Consider the following 19,479-nt stretch of genomic DNA (forward strand, 5'->3'; position numbering starts at 1 on the left):
AGAAAGAACATATGGCAATAGGAACCAAATTTGGCTCCTTTAATATCTGTGCCTTTGACCATAACAGGACATTTTTAGAGAACTAGTACTTGCAACTGTAACTGTCGATGGTTATTTACTCTTCAAGAGTGAAGCTATCAGAACCCAGGAAAAAATACTAGTACAAATTCCTTTGTTTTAACATTTACTTTTTGAACACGTTAAGGAGCATATCATTGAACAACAGGAAGACACGTTCTTGCCTCTAATAAAATTAGGATTTTATTTTTACTATTGATTATTCCATTTTTCATTTTCACTTTTTTATGCGTGATATGAAAGGTCATGCAAAGGAATTTAGCAGGATTATCAACTGCCCCCATTGATAAAACTTTTGGAAGTTGTATAAGCTAAATCAGGTTAAAAAACCCACTCTTATTCCAGAATAAATGGGGATTTCCATAGGTATAATTATGCCAAAATGATTCTGTCAGTAAATTAGTCTTTAGGCCAAAGCCCTGAGGTCAGTTTCTGTCTTATTCCCCTTATACAGATGTTCCCCAAATTGTGTTCAGAGAGCGTACTGAACTAGATGCTGCTTAACAAATCTGTGGTGCAATACCTCAGTTAAATGTAGTACCAGAATTAAAACAAAATACCACAATTTAAAGAAAAAAATCACAAGCCTCATGCAGAAGCTTTGCAGACCACACATGGCATGCAGGATGCACTTTGGGAAGCTCTGCATTTTCAAGTTCTTGTGGATTACACCTTCTTTCTATGAAACTACATGTGCATGTGTGTCTTGAGGAGCTGCTCATAAAGCAGCAGAAGACTTCTAAAGATGGTGCTGGTGCTGACATGCTTAACTGCTTTCACATGTTTTGGTACAGATTGCCCAAATTGTTAGCATGCTCTCTCAGTGGAGTTATGTTGCGTGTATGCCTTATTAGCATGCGCACTACTAATATAGTTTCAACTTTCTTTACTGTCCTGTAGACTCCCATCCTTCCCCTAGCTTTGATCTTTCACCATAAAAGCTTAGGAGCAACCCTTTGGAGAGCAAGCTAAATGTTTCTTTTTAGTTATTCTGCCTGCTCCGAGCGCTGGGAGGGCTCATTCAAAGCTACTGTAGGATGCAGGTTCCCTCAGCCAGAGCCAGGCACTCTGGCTTACGCCTGAGCTGCTAGGGATGCTCCCTCTGCTGGGTTGCTGGCACTTGGGCCTGGGCTTTGGGCCACAGCACAAGGTATGTTTGTTCTTTCAGGCTTTTAACTGTGACTTTGAACAGAGGCATTCATTGAATTCTTTGTGTGGTGTGGGGTGAAGGTCAGCCTAGAAAACAAAACAGAGGCAAGCTCCAAGTGGATGCAGAGCACATGCAGATCAGCCCTCACTAAACAGCTGTCCTTCTTCTCACTACTTTCTTCACTGATACACGCAGCCGTTCCCACTTTGCTTGTTCCAGCAATCCTGTAGACCCTTATATTTTCCCAGCCTTCTTACAGCTGGAGGTACTAAATTTATTTCTTACCATTTGGTTATTATTCCTGTTTCCATTTAGCCCTGCTAAGCATTTGGATTCTTTTAACAAGTCTTCTTTCATCATTAACATCACATATGCTGCATTGCCTGCTTTAGGAATCAAACAAAAATTATCTCTTTCCTCACATTTCCTTTTAACCTTTCCTGTGTTTTTTCTTACTTATATTGTTTTTCTCTCCAATCTGCTGCTAATTCAATCCTTATAGCCTACGTTCTTCTTTAAGTAGCCTCTACATCAGGTCTTTAAGACTAAAACTTGTAGCTACCAAACAGGCAGGAGGAACAGCAGAGGTTTCAAAAAATGCTTTTAGGGCTGCTTAACATGCCCAGTAGGCGTTTCCAATGGCTGGTCTGCACAGCAGTTCCAGCCTCTCAAAGGGAGTGGCCAGGGGAGGAGAGGGACATGCACCATCCTCTTCACCATGTGCAATGCAAGGTTTACTGATGATCAGAAATGCTTTTGAAGCAGAGAGCCTTGTCAGGCTCCAGCTCAGACAGAGACACTTTTTACCCTTCTAAAGAGGAGTCATACGCCCTTGCGCCCATAAGGTCTGGGTGAATTAAAGTACTGCCTGTAGGGGTAGCTCATTGAAAGAACATGGCAGTAACTGTAGGCACTTTTTTCTTATGGTCCAGAATAAGGAATGGCAACATAATGACAAGATAAGAAATTACTTTGGGTTTTTTGGTGATTTTAATGTATGTTAAGAAAATATTACCTTGCTATGGCATAAAAGAAGTCATTCAGAGCTTGGATTCATACATCCCCTTATGCTTTGATCTCAAAATTTTGTTATATGTGATTTTCTCTGTGTGTCCAGTGGTTACTTGCCAATTTTGTTCAAGCAATTATCCCAAATCTCTCCTTTTGCTAGCCTTTTGGTTTAGTTCAGTGAAAGAAATCATCTCAGAAACTTAGTCTTGATATCCTAGTTTAGGTGTCTCTATGCTGAATAAGAGGGCAAAGACACAACTATTTTTATATGCTCTCATCTTTCAGAAAACTGGGTCGTAGTGACACTTGAGGAGCACAAGACTCTTCCACGCTCTAGTGCTTTATAAATGCTTGGTGAAAGTCCAAGAGAAAAGCCTTGTCGAGCTCACTTCAGAATACAGAGGAGAAAAAAGAGGAACGGCCAGTTTTGGTCCCTGGAAATGTTTAACAGTGTTCTGTGCAGCAGGGATCAATACCAAATGTTTGGGTTTTAATAGCTATATTAGAAATCTGAAGGATGGAACAGATAATGAAGTGGTAACCCTATCTGTCAGATCACAGTTGTTCAGGTTCATTAAGACTGCTAAGAGGACTTCAGAAGGCACTGGCGACAGCTGAATAAAACAGCTGAGCAATTCTGCAAAACAGTGACATCAGCAACATAGTGTAAGGCAAGGCAGTGAACACTGACAAAATAGTGCTCAAATATGTTAGGTTTCATATTTTTTTAGCAGCATGGTCTGCACATTGCTGGAGTCAGTGGTGAACATGTTAGATGAGCTGGGGGTGGTAATTAGAAGTCTAAACTTAAGACTGTAAATTAAGAGATATGAAGTAAGAAGTCATGCAGGAGAGGTCTGTCTGTGAAATTGATAATTTCATCCATGGTTTGGATACCATGTTCAGTTTTATGGCTCACGGAGATTTTCAGATGGCTGAAATTTCACTTTAAAAAATAAAAAAGCAGGAGGTAGGGAGGTGTTACTGTTGTAAAAGTAGTAAAACACCTGTTGTAGGTTTTGGTTTACTGCTTCCTGTAAAAAAATGAGTGGTCAGTAAAATTGAGAAGCAAAAAACATGTGAAATGGACAGGAGGAAACATTTAATCTAGTGAGTTAAATGTTTAATTGCAGGAACCCCTGGTTCTGGGTACTGTCACTTATTTGGGGAGATAGTTTCTGATTGTTGCCTTTGCTGATAGTCATACTAATTGGGAGAAAATTTTAAAATCTGCCAGTCCTTAAGGGTCTCAGAAGAACTGTTTCTGTCTGGAACAACATTTCCCTTTAAGACGCAGTACACACTAGTGGCAGTGTGTGCAGTTGGTTTTCTAATGCTTCCTCTAAGATGCTTGACCAGCATGAGAGAGGCAGCAGATTTGGTGAGCTGCTGAACTGTTGTGCCATGGCATTTCCTGTGTTCCTATCCTTGCACCTGACCCCCACACAGGTGAGACCAAAGGGCAGATTTTGGAAGTATTTTGAGCCACTGTGGGAAATATGGGCCACTGCATCTACCCCACATGGGTAAAGCATAGGGACAGAATATCCTAGAATAGTTATTTCATGTATTAGGGGGTAAGATATTTTGATTTCATAAGCATTAAAGTACCTCTTCTTAAATGTACTCCAGACATAGTGAAAATTCTGCTTTCCACCACAGTGTAAAAATGACCCAGTAAACTCTCAACTGATAAGTCTTTGGAGTGTCTTAACCTTTTCTTTTTAAAACCACTTTGGCACTATTTTAGTTGATTCCATGCCTGGCCTTTTCATCAGTTCTCTCCTAGCCAGGAAAAACTGGGCTGTTAAAGGCTGCTGCAGTACCATGGGACTTGTGTTCAGTGTTGCAGGTTCTTATTTTAACCTGAAGTTATCTGCCAGTCAGCACTATTTATCTGAAAAGTTGTAACCACCGTAGTATCATCTTTGGGATGAAAATCCTTCCATTTACAGCAGTCAATATGGATGAGAGAGGGCCCACTATGTCATTGGGTTGTATTGCTAATCATCCCTTCACCTTTCAAGAATTTTAGCTGCTGACTAGATGACTCCTGTATGTTCACTGCAGCATCCCCAGCCACACTGAAAATGCGTTCTGGCTAAACTGAAGAGGATAGTGAAGAATGTGTGGCTAAGACAGGCCTATTGTTATGTTTCAACATCCGTGATTTGCGCTTTCAGGAGTGTTTGCAAAGGAGTATTTTTCTCTCCCTTTATAAAATTTCCACCCTAAAAGAAAACATCAAGGTTTATCATTGTTTGTGGGTTTTTTTCGCTTTTGTTTCTCATGTGCTCACTCTTGCCAAATCTCCTCTAGTGTCAGATTTTTTTAATGCTTCTATCTTTCCTTGCGTTTATTGTTTGCTGCCAGAAAACAGGCAGGCTTTGTTTTTGAGGGTGTGGTGGGGTGGTCGATGACAATATAGCTTTAAGATTAATTTAATAGTAGCAGGTTTCTATGCAAAAAAAAAAACCCAAAATAAAACAAAAAACTCCTCCACTCCCATCCCAAGGTCCCAGCTACAAAATCTTTTAGAGAATTGTTCTGTGTGGTTTAGAATATCACATACTTTCCAGTGAGCTGTAATTTAAAGAAGCCTCTTTCAGTAGTCCAGTTCTAAAAAGGCAGTTGTTTTACCTGCTGGGCTTTTGGGGGAGGGACTGTCATGGGTTGCTTTGTTTTTCCTGTTAAGACCGATGGGTTCATTCAAATACTGTTTACTGGGTTTTTGTATCAGCAAGTGTGGCATGGGGTTATGGTTCTGTCCTACATTCGATAACATTTGAAGTATTGTGTTTTTTTAATTTTAGTTTTTGTGACTGTTTTTAGCAAGTAATAAAATGGAGATGCTTAAAAAATGGATAATATAAGAAGAATTGTGTGCTCAAAGATCCTTAATCATATCTACTGAGTGAGCTGTTAAAAATATAATGGGGAAGGTCATGGTCTTGGGAGTCAAACCTAGGAATATTTGCTTCAAACTCATTAGTTGCAGGCAGCATAAAAAGGATTTCTGGAACTAGCTGTTCAGTTGTGGGGTGACAGTGAACCACCAATGTAGTAGACTTGTGGAAAAAAAGAACGCAAGTTTCATTCTTTTATAGGGCACGGTATTTCTACTGCAAGTATGGAAATTTCAATTTTCTTGTACATGACACAGGTGAGAGATTAGCTGGAGCACTAGAATTACGGTGCAGAATTCTGGTTGTTGTTTTTTAAAGAAGAGTTATATAAGTTAGAGTAAATGTAGAAGAGTCCTCTAGAAAGATTAAAGGTATAGGAGGGGCAGACATTCGAAAGAACACTAAGAGTGCTTTTTTTTAAAGCCAATGGAGTGAGATCTGAAGGAGGGGAGGAGGTATGTTCTCTGCAAATACACTGGGGTGTAAGCAGCAGGAGGGGAAAAAAGAAAGAGTATTTAAGCTCCCAGACAACATTAGCACAAAAACAGATGGGCATTACTTCTTGGGATATTGCTGAATTTAATACCCTGATCATGTTCCCTCTTGTGTTTTCTTAAGTGATTTCTTAAAGAACCAGGAGATTTGTTGAGGTAAGCCAAGTGGAACTGATTAGCATACTGCAAGTAAGTTGTTATTAGTGGAGCACTAACATGTCAAAACTTTTAGTATGAAGAGATTTCCTAAAGAAATAAAAGTGTAAAGTTCCTAAAGTGTAAGTTTGTATCTTTCGGATGTTCCTTAGTCTGGTTTCTTCTGGGGCCACAGGGTTCATGGATTGTGTTCCCAGCATGGTCTTGGGGCGCTTCCTGCTTTGTGAAGTTGGTCCTTGTAGAAGTAATCATAATGGTAGGTGACCATAGCCTCTGCAGCTACAGACGCCAAAAGCTGAGTGCTGATGGCTGATATTTAGTCTCCGAAATTCAGGATCCACTCAAACTCGTATAGGCTAGTCTGAATTTTCTCATGCTCTTGATAACCTTTTTGGCATCTTTTGGCGGTGTTCTTTTTTAACCTTTTTTGTTCTCTGCCCGCCCCGCTATTTAAGCACATTCCTGTTCTCCTCTTGAGTTTCCCTCTGGTGATGGTGAAAGGGCTGTGGCAAAGGCAGGGAATCCCAGGCCCTAGCTGGGGAGGGCTGAAGGATGTATGCGAGCTACCGTGGAGTTTGACAAAGGAGTCTGTGTTCAACTCCAACACAATACGTGTGCAAAGGAAGAGAACGGGATCTTTACATCATCTGCTTTCTCAGTGTATGATGGGGATTGATCTCAGGCTATGCTGTATTCTGTACAGGTCTGTTTGGATGCACGTGCGTGCATGGAGTAATACAGAGAGAAGTATACGGTGTATTCGTGCTGTACGCTGTCAATAAGGCAGTTTCAGTACGAACTTCTGCCATGTGCTGGGTGGGAGATGTGGGAGGGAGGAAGAGAGTAGCTGCCTTTATTGAGAAGTGCGTATGATATTTTGGCTAGGCCTTCCTCCTGTGAGGTCACGCTGCAGTAACATCAGTGATGATGGTAGCACTGGTTATCCATCAACTTCACCTCTTCTAAATGTTCTCATTTCTGTTTTCGCTGCTGCTGGTCTCTCCTTTCACTTTTGCTCTCTGCCATGCTTGAGGTATCAGGCACTTCTTACTCTTCTTAATACTGATTAAAGGGCTGCGTAATGGTGCTGTGAGCTGATGAATTTGGGTAAAGGCATGCCTAGGTGCACATGCACACGAGATGTATGTGCACCCTAGGTACACGTTCACGCTCAGTGCATTCTAGGTGTCTGTAGGGTGTCACACGTGCAAGAGGAACTGTCTCACTCAAAGAGCTTGCAGTTGTATTGGTCTGTTCAGAGTAGTCAGGTTGGTCCTGAGCATATAATTTAGGTTCAAGTGCTAGAGAAATTTGTTAGAAAGTGGCATTACTTTTGTCTTTTTTTCCCACCAGTATTTTAACTTTGCTGATAGTAATTAGTGTGACTACTCTGCAAGATCTTGTGTGTGTGTGTGTGTGTGAAAATAGTACTGCACGCACAAGCCCAGCTACTTAGCTTTGCATGAATGTTGTCTGATGCAAAGGAAAAGCAGGTTGGAGCTCTCATTTTTCCTTTCAGTAGGTGCCTATTGTGATTGACTTTTAAGCCCACAGAAATTTTTCTTCTTGGAACGAGTTTCATTGCTGTAAAGTGGGTGTGGGCTTAGCAGACAAACAATCAGAGTTTGCGCAGGATGATCCTGGGGGACCCAAACATTGCAAATGCCAAGTTGGATTCATTAGAGGCTTTGCGGCTGATCGTGCAGCCCCAGGGAAGGCAAAACTCCTGTGAAGTTGAATGAAGATTTCCTGGAATGAGGCCTTCCAGGGAACACAGAAATTGATGACTGTGTGTATAGCAAAAGCCCAACTTTTAATGTTGAGATCTTGGCTACTGTGTAACTACAGATGTAGCAAAGCCCTCAGTTTACCTTACACTTGTAAATTAGACTGTTTGTAATAGGGCTTTGCTGCATAATAATTGCCATAGACCTGTAAACAAAAGTGATGTATGTTAGTTGTGTATCCCAGCTCTTCATTTGCCCTCTTGAAACACTTACATAGACCTGTTTTAGTCTGGATTTGACTCTTTCACTGCCAGGGTAGTTGTAAGGCTAGGGCTTGCAGCATAGGGAGGTGATGACCTTTGTGTTTAATTCAGTCCTAGACACCTGGTATGTTCATTTAGGGTAGAACCTAACGAGAACTGCCTGTTCCAGCATAGCACAGGTGAGTCCTAAAGTGCTGCATTTCAGGATTTTATGGATTATGTACCTACTATGCTTCAAACTATTTTAGAATGCTTAGGATACAGGAACCTTTAAAGAAGTGCCTCGTGGCAGTACTCTCTTTTGTTTGCCCCTCCGTTTCTGCATATCAGTCTTCTCATTTGAATGACTAGGTCACAACTAGAAATAGTTCTTTTGCAGTAAAGGCAATTTTAAATGTTTCTTTCTTTTAACAGAAAATCCCCAAACAACTAAAAACGTTTCTCCAAAACACCAGCATCTGTCTCTCGTCACACAGTATTCCTACCTCCTCTTCCATGTTTTCCTGATGCTTTAGCTTAGCATATCCTCACCAAGCAAAGGAAAACCTAGCACGAGGAGTGAGATCGTGACACAGTGACCTCGTTCAGAGCATTACCTTCTTTGTCAGTAGCAGCAGAAGCTGAAGCGGCTCCGCTGGCTCTCGGCACTTGGAGCAGTTTGACATTTTCTGTCTGGTGTGGTTTCAGGGCTCACTTTGTTGTGAGCCCAAATCGTGAATGGGATGATGAAAAATTGGCTTGCTAGAACTTGTCCACTGCTGCTAATTTTTTGATAAACAGTTTGCAGCAGCACAACTTTGATCCAGTGTACAGCAGAGCTGTTTGTTACGTCTAGGTCTGCAGCATTTTTCAGGACTGATACAGGAAAGTAAATCTTTCTTTTTAATCAATAGAGGAAAAACTGGTAAGTGTCATGGTAAATAGTGAATAATTTAAGAAAATACTGTTCTGCGTGCGTGCGTGTGTCTGTGCATTTGTGGTTTTGTGTATTGAGGGGTTGTGTATTACATCAGGAAGATATGTTAGGGGTAATTTTTTTGTCCTGACTAGAGGGTTAAAGCTTTAACTTGCCTTTGCTAATGCATGTAAATAGCGTGCTTGTCCACTTAATGAGGAGGCTGGCTTATTATCCTGTACAATGCAGCTGGGCACCATTCCAGAAGCAGAGGCACTTCGTTTCAAAGACAAAGAAGCCAGTGCAGACGTAGGGAGAAACCTGGAATGTTGCGCCGTGGATTTTTTTCAGAGCTATGACTCATTTCAGTTCACAAAGGATTCTGGGCAGGGTAGTGAGAAGTCAGGTTGGCTGATCCATTCCTATGACTTCACTTTGCAGAGAGCCAGGGAGAAGAGGAGTGACACTGCAGAATCCTGAGGCACTGCAGTGGAGAGGTGCTTTGCGAAGACTGTGAGTGCCTTCGGAACAGGGGGTGGTGTCAGAACGTGATTCCAGTCATTCCGTGGAAAATAGGGCAAAAGGAGAGAGATGTTTTCAAAACACTGTGTGGGAGTTATATTTGTAGTCCCTTTTAGATTCTCTACCTCCACCTCCCCTGTCATTACTTAACTGTTTATTTCTTGTGCTTATGTGAAAATTGCGTGAAATAGCATTCCTTTCAGTGGACGTGCATAGGTACTGCATTATTTTTTATTTTCTGGAAGCCCCTATTTCCAGCTTTAAGAGGTGGGTGTTCAGCATATTACTGCCTAAAAGCATGCTTTGTTTTCCTTCTTTCAGGTCCTGTGGCACTGACCTGTGCTGCAGCCAGCCAGCTTCCACAGTGATATAAAACCCCAATATGCACATTGTTGTTACATCACAGCTACTCTGGATACTGTACTGGAGCATGGAACCAGACCATAAGGGTTCAGGTAAGTCCCCCTTTTTTAACATATTGTGTGCCAGGAATATAGACATGAACATTTATTAAAAGATGTGTTTGAAAAAATTTGTTTGAGGAAACACATTCTAAAGCACACAATATATTAAAAAAACACAGTCCCACCCTCCTCCTTCCCATCATAAGCAACATCACTAAAATCTCCTCGACTGAATCCTCTGGGAAAGTTCCGTGCTCCAGCAGAAACTTTTTATGGTCATAGTTGTAACGTGCTGGGATATCACTTTGGATCAGGAGGCAGCTGGCCACAGGACATGAACAAAGAAGAGGAAATTTAAATCGCAGGAAATACACAGGATGAATGCATGAAAGACAAGTCTGCTGACTGTGGGCGACTTAGCACCTGTTTCTGAAAGTTAGTGCCGCTTGGTGAATGTGGAGATCGTGATTTTAGCTGGGTCCGAACGATTAAAAAGATCAATTTACGTGGTTGAAGTTAATAACTGGCAAGGGACTAGAGTGCTATTGAGAGGCAACTGTTTGTTGTATGTTTGGTCGTTATTAAGGTTGCTGTGTTTTCTTCAGGCTGGTTAGAATTGGTGTGGTCACATTGCCAGGTCACGTTCTTGAAGTGTTCATGATCTGTGTCAGCAAGGGAAGGTATGTTTTGGTGTGCGTGCATTTCAGAGGTACAGAAGGAACTTGCTGGTTAGTGAACGTGTGTTTCTGCATTTGTCGAACCTTTGTTTAAGCTGCTCTTAAACAGGAATAAATGATCGTATCTTTAATGTATTTTTTTCTTATTGCTATCAGTCCTCTGATATGTGTAGCTGTCTAGGAAACACAGCCTGCAGCTTTGTTCATAAAATACTCCGGGAAATGTGGCTTAAAAGGAGGATTTAGCTATGGCTGAGAACAGCGCAAGCAACACACCCTCTAATTTTCTTTATTTCAGATTTTGCTAGTAAAATGTGTTCTTTTTTGTGTTAGTGTGCTAATGCAGATCCAGGGTATTTCAGAGTAAGCTGGGTAATACCACAGAAATCTGCATATTCTTCCTGTTCCTTCCCGTTGTTTAATCAGATGGAAATATTGTCTGGCTTAAAATGGTAATCATGTATCATTGTTGTGAATTCACATAAGAAAGGTTTTGTTTGCTACATTGATGTAAGTGTTCTAGAATTAGAATGATCCAGTCTCCTTGGGTTTGGGGGAAAAAGGGTTAATGTACAACCCAGGCCAGGCATGTAGCTTCTTCAGCATCTGTCCCTTCTTTAAGTAAATCTGAAAATGTGCTTTTTCTATACGAGGCTTTTCACTTATGGTATTCTTGAAAAAAGTGATAATATTCTAGGCTGAAGAGCCCTCTTTTTGGCCATTACCAGTAGTTTTGGTTTTGTTAGCTACCTTTTGTTTGGAAAGGGCCTTTCTGTGGCTCTTCCCAGCATGAAATCATAGGTGAGTGTTGACCAGAACAGGCTGTTAGCAAGAAATTTTTTGTAGGGGATTTCTGTTGCAACCACCTTTATAATCATGAGGTGCCATGAAGTTACTGTCCTCTAGTCTGATGTTTCCTGATGAATAATGTAGTTCTGTAAGCAGCAAAAGTAGTGAAGTCTGATATCTCTTGACAGTGTTTTTTTTACTGGATTCTCTCCTGTCTTGTGGGAGTTGGCTATGCCTGAAGCTCTGTGCAGGTGGAGCATGCATAGAGAACACTCATTGTAGAATCTCTGTTGTCTATTGAGGCCTGACCTCTCTGGCACATGCACACACACAGACTGTGATTGTGCAAGCCTCATTTCTTGTGAAAACCAGGCTAAAAATCATGTTTAAAGTTTGTCTTCGTCCGTAGGAAACAAAAGGTTAAAAAAGTGTTGAGAGGCTGGATGGAGAAGAGAAACTTAAGGCTTTGGCTTCCTATATTTTCTAGGATGCAGAGTATAATCAGAGGGTCTCTTTTGCATTTCAGGGAAATAGTGTGTATAAATTCTGATGCAGTGTGGTTTTGCACTGTAATTTCCTTAATTTTCCTTCACAATGGCTGTACTGAATTGGTTCCATTTATAAGTCAAGAGGTGATTTTTCAAACAGTCTTCATGCAAACTTCATGAGACAGGGAGTTTGACTTCCAGGTCACTTCTTTCCAGCAGCAGAATCACTAATAAAAATTCTGTCGTCAGTATGTAGTTGATAGTTTAATTGCTGATACATGGTGCAGAATATAGTCTACCTCATTTTCTCCCAAGATGGTGGTACCCAGACTTCAGAGAACAGGGACACTAGATAAACTGGCACAGGAAACGTTCTGGCTGGTATGGGTTCAGGTTGTGTGAATTATCATTCCCAGCTCTGTTACAGACCATCACTTTCTCATCTGTATATTAAGGATAGTTATGGTTACTCAGTTTTTCAGAATGTTTTGAAAACCTCTGAAAGAAATTTGCTATGTGAGCGCGAAGTGTTTATTTTATGTGCTACATAATCTTTTGTTCTAAGTAACAATAATTATTTGTTTTCTCACAGGGTCATGCTACAAATCCCCAAGGCATAAATGAGGACAAATCCCATTCACTGTTTGTTATGTGCTTAGACATTTTTGAAAATTAAGTGCCACTTAAAAGAAAAAGTCTAGAAAATGCTTTTTTAAAAACATTCTTTAGAGAAAGTTTTGGAAAGACACTGCAGAAACAGCACTAAATATCTGTCTATCTTGTATTTAAACAAAACGTGCAGTCAGCTGGTGAAAACTGCTTTCTAAGCTCCAGTTTTCATTTAATTGGGAACATAAACATACGAAAGTCAAGGACAGTAATTTGATTTCAAAAGTTGCTTGAGACAAGCATCAGTCAGAGCTAACAGGAGCCATATGCTAGATGTTTTATGTAAGTGATGTGGTCTTCAAAAAACAAAAATTAGGAAAACCATATTTCATTCTTTTAAGCAGATATTTCCTAAAGAAGTTGTAGTAAACCTTCTGTTCAACAGTATTTATGTGCATAATTGATGTTAATATATTAAATCATAGGTGCAAGGTATTTTCTGTCGTTGTTCATCAGAGAAGTTTGTTCACTTAACTATAACCACCGAGTGCTTGTAATTGCCCAGAGCCACAGCATAGTTAAGGTAAAACTTGGCAAATTGGAGCCTCTTTGAGTGAGGGGATTTTGGCTTTCTGTCACTAGGTCTGCTGGAAGTTTTTCAGATGTGTGCTAGCCTCTTTAAACTAGGAGCCAATAATTCTCTCCAGCAGACAGTTATGGACAACAAGCTATGGAGGTAATTCTGGCATAACAGCAGTGAAACAAGAGTTTCCGTGTCATAATGATGACGGTTGAAAAGCACTCAGTGGAAAAGAATAGGGCTTAACTGGCAATAGTCCTTCACAAAACAGAAGGACAGGCTCTCACATAAATCAATATTTGTTGGACACTTCTATTGCATTTAAATTACGATTTTGTGGATCATTATAATAGTCTTTATAATTAATTAAATGGTTGTTAAGCTCCCAAATATTTGCAAGTGGGATGTATGTTACCCTGGCATACTAACGATAGCACGCTTTGCTAGAGATTGTGTTAACATTAAGGAACTGATACTTAATGTTTTATAGTGATGAGTTACGTGAAGTATAGTTAGTATTTCAGTGGAAACTCTTGGCTTGTTCCTGTTGACAAGAGCCCAGCTGGCAGAGGTCAAATGTGCAGACTGAATGTTTTCTGCACACTAATCTAGAAAAGCAGTTCCATGCTGGAGGCCTGCTTTGAAAGGAAAGATTGTGCAAAGTGCAAGGTTACTAAAATCCTGGTAAACTTTATTCTTTCTTAACTTGTCCTTAGCCAGTTTTAAGTTAACAAGTCCTGACTGGAAATGATCCCAGAGGTGGATCTCTGCAGGCTCTTGGCAGTCACAGATGAGGGATGGGCTGCTCCCGGGGTGAACAGAGTAACTGGTTTGAGTTCTTGTCCAAGCAGCCCTCTGGGGGAAGCTGGGAGGCTGCAGAGCAAACCTACATAAATGAGCAGCACTAGCAACACAGAATTGCTAGTCTTCATGTATAACTCCCCTCAAGTCCCTTTCCCACTTCAGGAAGCCGATTATGGTATTAAGGCCCGTTCCTTACATCCTAAATATCATTCTGGTTAGCTGTGAGTGGATCGTTCCAGATGCAAGAGAAAGAAAGGTCTTCCTCCCGCTCTCCCATCCTAGCGCCTGTGTAGGTAGCAGCGTGAGTGTCTGGCTGGGAGTAGGCACAGCGATACTCCTGCCACGGTGCTTTGGTTTTAGAAGTTGCCAGGTCTTTGATGATCCAGATAAAACAATTCAGGAAGTTACTGCCCTTCATCTGGATGCCCTTAAAAGCTACCCAGGGAGCCCATTTCAGTGCCCAGTGAACCTGGTAAGGTTAAACCTCAACTGAGGGCGATATATGCCAATCTGTTTGACATTGCACTGAACTGAACTTAGTAGTGCTTACACAGATACCCATAACACAGATAATCTCTGTGTGAAAGACAGTAATTTCTTAAAATGCTTAGCTAAATCTGCATAATTCCTATCATAATTCTGATGCTCTTTAGACATGAAACTAATAATTAAAGAAACTGATCCCTGCACAAAGTGCACGGTGACTGTTGATCAAAGTTGGTAAACTTATGTGTCTGGCTGATTACAAAAACTCATCTATGAACAAGTTTAAGCTGACAGCAGGTATAATTATTAGTAAATAGTAATACAATAACTGTGATGTTCTTTATCCATTCTCAAATGATGAGGGGACAAATGATGTTGGCTCCTAGGTCATATGAAAGCATATCTCGTGTTTCCTTGGAAGCTGCCTACGATCTGCTTGATTACTGTTGTCTGTAACACCCATAGCAGGAACTTTTCAGGTGTATATGAATGAAAAATGTCCAGAAAAGTTTGTAGTTTAAGGTCATCATTCTGTGGTCAGATAAGGAGGAGGATCTTGGGGTGCAGTGTGCTGAAGCTGGAGGAATGTTGCTGTGTTGGGATTGCGGCATTGATCTGGTCAGGCCTGATTAAGCAGAAGCAATCGGGAGACAGCATAGCACAAATGTGTATTTTAAATCTTTGTTGTGTCTTGTGTATCACTGTTGTACAACAGATTGTACAGCTGGTGTATTGAAAAATATTGCTCATAAGTCTCACTGAAGCAGTTATGCAACTTGCTACTCCCACCAATTCCTTTTTTTTTTTCCAAAGTGCTGAGTATAATGCAAAATTAAATGCATTTTGATAATAATTTTTAGAAACTGCCATTCCTGTTTAGTAGACCTAATAGAATTAATAGGGCAAATATTAGATCCTCTGAGTTGTGGAGGAAAGTTTGAATTTGAATTAATTTCCAGTAATTTGATTCCTGATTTGATCACAAGGTATTGCTCCATGGCAGCCGAAATAGGGTGATTTTCCTGAGATTTCAAAGCCATTTAGGTAAAACTTAATCCCTGGCTATTGACTGACCTGTGGCCAGAGAAGGATTTTTTTGACACCCCTTGTTCTGTCTGTTACTCTTTATTACTCTGGCGAAGGAAATGTTTTAGCCTGCTGCTTCCCTCTGAGTTCATTGGGAATTGTGACCACTTCAAGAAGAGGTACAGAGCAGAATTTAAAAGCATTTCTCTATTTATATAAAGTATGTTAAAATGCACTTGTATATGCATATTTATGTAGTTGTGCTAGTATTATCAAATTGTAATTTCTCCTAAAATTTTCATTTTGAAGATCTTTTAATGGTGTTTTTTTTTTTTAAGTCTGGGTTAATGAATTATCTTTAAAGACAGCATGGGAAAAGTTATAACAAAGTTAATTTTCAGGCCGTCCTGGAACCATCAAAACTTCTCTTCTAAAAAATACATAGTCCGTACAAAGACATTTGACATGTAGATCCAGGAGAGTTTTATTCAGGGTGTCAATCTTAAGGTGCTCCGTGCTTTATCACATGAATATTCATTAACTTAGCACAATATTTTTTTCTGATCTTTGTTACTATTACGAAAAAATATTCTATCAAGTGGAAATGGTGGGTGATCCATACTGCTAGCCTGTGAAAGGGGAATGAAATCTCCCCTTTTATGTCCAGAGAAATACATGCAGCTATTTTGTTTGTGCTGTTACCTAGTAGGATATTCAACTTACGGTTTTGCAACCATAAGTGCTAATTTGTTGGCATTTTTCTGAATCTGTCTATTGCACCCTTTGAGAAACTGTCTGCATAGTGTCTATCATTCATTTTCCAAAGTTCGTCACGTCTAAGTTTTGAAATAAGCTGTTGGATCATTCTCCATTGTACCAGTTTTATCCCCAGCTCAGTACAAAGACCACAGAGCTGTGTGCATCTTCTGAATGTATCTCTACATCCTTGTTCTATGAGCAGATTTTTAAACAAAACGCTTCATTGCACATCTGTTGTCTTTTTACAGGTGATGTATCACCCATCAGCATGTCTCCCATCAGTCAGTCACAGTTTATTCCTCTTGGGGAAATCCTTTGCCTGGCCATCTCAGCAATGAACTCTGCCCGAAAACAAGTCACACAAGAAGCACTAATGGAGCACCTAACAACCTGCTTCCCAGGTAACTGGACATTAATAAATCATTGGTCAGATGGGTGCATGTCTCTAAAAGGGCAGTTAAAGAATCCCCAATCCCTACCCAAAAGGTTGTTTATCTTTTTGGCATCCTTAAAAGAGGGAGTTTCAGTCTCTGGTCATCTGTTCTAATTCACTCTTCTGGATAAGAATATTGATTAATCCTGAGAATCTATTCAAAAGTAAAAGGAGGCTTTAGGGTTCTGTTCTTACAACCTTTTCTTTATTCCTAAACATACAGAGAATTGAGTTCTCTTTGACACGGCCGTTCCTGTGAGATGCATTTTGCAGGGTTAATTCCTGATTTTATGTAAATATTAAAAATTACTTGACATACTAAATAGCAAAATGTATTGGCTTGTTTCTTTTCAGACTAGTATCAGTATAAGCTTCTGTGTGATTTTTATTGCAAAATAACCTTCTTTATCATCGTTGTCAAAAGAGTTTAGGACTTCTTTAGTAGTTACGGAGGACAAAGCATCTGTCATAGCCAGAGCAGATTTATTCCACCTTGTGGCTTTCAAGCCAGTTGTAAGCTAACTCTTAAGAGTGAGAGCTCTGTTGACATCATTTAGCCAGTTAAGTGTCATTGTCCAATCTCCATAGAGATAACCTCATAGAGGTCTCTGTGTAGAGCATTTGCTCTTAAAGAGCAGATTTCCCACATACTGCATGTCTTCCTGCACACTAGGACGAGTTCTCAAAACTGGTGTGGCCTGATGCAAGTAAGAGTCTAATGATGATGTGCCTGCTTCAAGGAGAGGTTATATTTAAACTGAAAGGAGGTTGTCAGCCTGGTTTCCAGGGATTTTCAGAGCCTTCTTGGACACAGTTCTGGCTTTTGCTTCCGTACTGACCTTGCTTGAAAAATCTTTTTTTTTTTTTTTTTTTTTCTTTTTAACTTGACAACTCTTTCCATGACTAAAAGGTTGAGAGCCATAGGTAGACTTGCTGTATTTGTAAATGCTGATGTACTGTTCAGAAGATGTTTTTGTCAGCATTTGATAATATTTATTAAATGGTAAAATTTAAAATGTATTGGATTAAAGATACTGTAATATCAGAAGAGGAAACCTATATTAAGAATGTACTCTTGAATATGCTGCTTCCTGGCTGGCAGTCTATATCTGGAGTTGGTGAATCGTGCAAAATGCATCTGATAGGGACCAGAAAGTCTTGTGTAAAAGCATTGGGCAGAGGTTTACTGCTCAAGAGAGCACAACTTCTTCACTTGTGCTTTGTATCATCCTGGGCGTTTAACTATTTTGTGCCTGAGTTTACAATTCTCTAAACTAGTTGAGAAACTTCTCTATTGTACCTCTTTTACAGCTGTAAAAAGCAGCTAATTAAAAATGCTTCAGTACAAAAACTAGTGATGCATCTACCTCACCTAGGCAGCCTAACCATAGCCATGTTTTGATGTCTTGAATTTTTTTGCTTACATTTCAGACAAAGAGTTACTTAAAGCCTTGAAGGTTACATGGCTTTTGTTATAACTGGTACTAAGTTCAGAGATTTTAAAATATAATTCTGGATGGAGAGCTGTTTGGAATAAACAATTCTGACATTTAATAATTGCACTTTGGAAAAAATTACTGCAAGTAAATACTGGATTTCTGTCCCAATTTGTTTATCAGGGTTTTTTTTTTCAGTATGCTGGGCTGATTTTGAAAATAGTGGTAGAAGTTAGAACGGATAGAATGCAAAGAATGCAAAGTTCACAATTATAATTCCAGTTTAATTAATTTAGATTATTTTTTCCAAGTCATGTTTTCTATTTAGCTATGTACTAGAAGAGTTCCATAGATTGCAAGTATTTTTCCAAGTATTCTATCAATATTTTTATATAAACGTTATTGCATTGTGGAAATGATAATTTATTGGTGGTGTCCCTTGGGTTTCCTGGGAGCATGATTATCAGTTGACTTGGTGTGTTGTGCTAGTCTTGCTAGACAGAACCATACATCAAAAATAATTCAACAGGCTGGATTATTTTGTAGTCTCCACTCAGAAAAAGCGCAAGGCAAGTTAGCACACAGTCTCTTGCTGCCTCTTTAATATTTTTTCCACTAGCCATGAATATGTGCATTTCTCAAGTCTGAGATTATAAATAGGGGAGACTTGTTTTTCCTACCTCACTTCCCAAAACATAAAGAAAATTATTTGGGGGGGGAAAAAAAAATCCACCCTTTGTTGTCCAGGTTTTTTTCCCCTCCCTAGAGAAATGCCTTTCTTTCCCAACCATGACATGCTTAACCTAGCAAACATACACGTTCTCTCAGTATATGAAGATTATCCAAAAATTTTGTCCTATCTAATAAAAAGAAGCTCGTCTTGTGCTGAGTGAGATTTTTCACTTGTCTGCCCAAACTCTCTCATAAATCAGCCATGGCTTTTTGAACCCTTGTGTTCACTGTGGCTGTTTTAAAATGTCTGATCTCTTCCCATATTCTGATAGTTTATTTTTCCTAATTAGGTGCTCTGAGAGAGAGGAGAGCATTACCGGTGTAGATGTATCTGTAATTGTCACATAACCTCTTAGTATCTCACCCTGTAGCAGCACTGGTTTGCCGGTGTTGTTTGTGTTTTAATGAACAGATGCTTCACTGCATTTCATAGCGTGTATAAATTTCCTAAGACCCCAGATGCTATTCTCAAACTGCCTAAGAATAATAAACCTCTTTCCTCAGTGCAAGATCTTACACTTGCAGTCTAGCCCTCTAGTTTGCTGAGCCATTGTGCAGGCATAAATCTGGGCCATGGCTCTATCTGAAATAAGGTATGCTAATTATTTATAACATCACATAGCAACCACTCCACATCCTTAACTAGTATTTCATGAGCCAATCAGAGTATTTCTTTTATCCCTTGTTAAGCCTTAGCATCAGCTCAGGAGAAAATCATTTTAGCAGACTTAACACCATTTAAATACTACTTCAGATGTATTTTTCATGAATCTATTTTATTGAAAAAGTTTGTAATGTAATGCGCATCTTATTTGTGGCTGTTGTTATTTGTCGGGCTTTTAAAAAGCGAAAGGGGTCCTGCTACACATGCTCCCATTATTCTAACTTAGAATTAAACAATGAGATGTTTGTACAGCCCTGCTTTGTAATTTATTGACCACGGTTTAAATCCCGTACATTAAATGTAAATCTTTGAAATCCAGTATAAGGAGCTAAGAATATAACCTCTCTTCCTGTGTTTGGCAGCCAGACCCTCTTATCTGTATGAACCTGG

The 19,479-nt window shown here is 39.8% G+C and overlaps 1 protein-coding gene across 1 annotated transcript in view; it reads left to right on the forward strand.

Annotated features, from left to right (window-relative positions):
• The window catches only part of STOX2 (storkhead box 2), a gene marked incomplete at its 3' end in the record, with an annotated part of 68,406 nt that overhangs the window by 38,020 nt on the left and 10,907 nt on the right, over positions 1–19,479 (forward strand). The window contains exon 2 of the mRNA XM_081999023.1: positions 16,073–16,225. Coding sequence (XP_081855149.1) covers positions 16,073–16,225 — 153 coding nt within the window. The remainder of the gene's footprint in view (positions 1–16,072; positions 16,226–19,479) is intronic.

The sequence above is a fragment of the Phaethon aethereus genome (assembly GCF_964289735.1).
Source record: "Phaethon aethereus genome assembly, chromosome: 4".
Lineage (NCBI taxonomy): Eukaryota > Metazoa > Chordata > Aves > Phaethontiformes > Phaethontidae > Phaethon > Phaethon aethereus.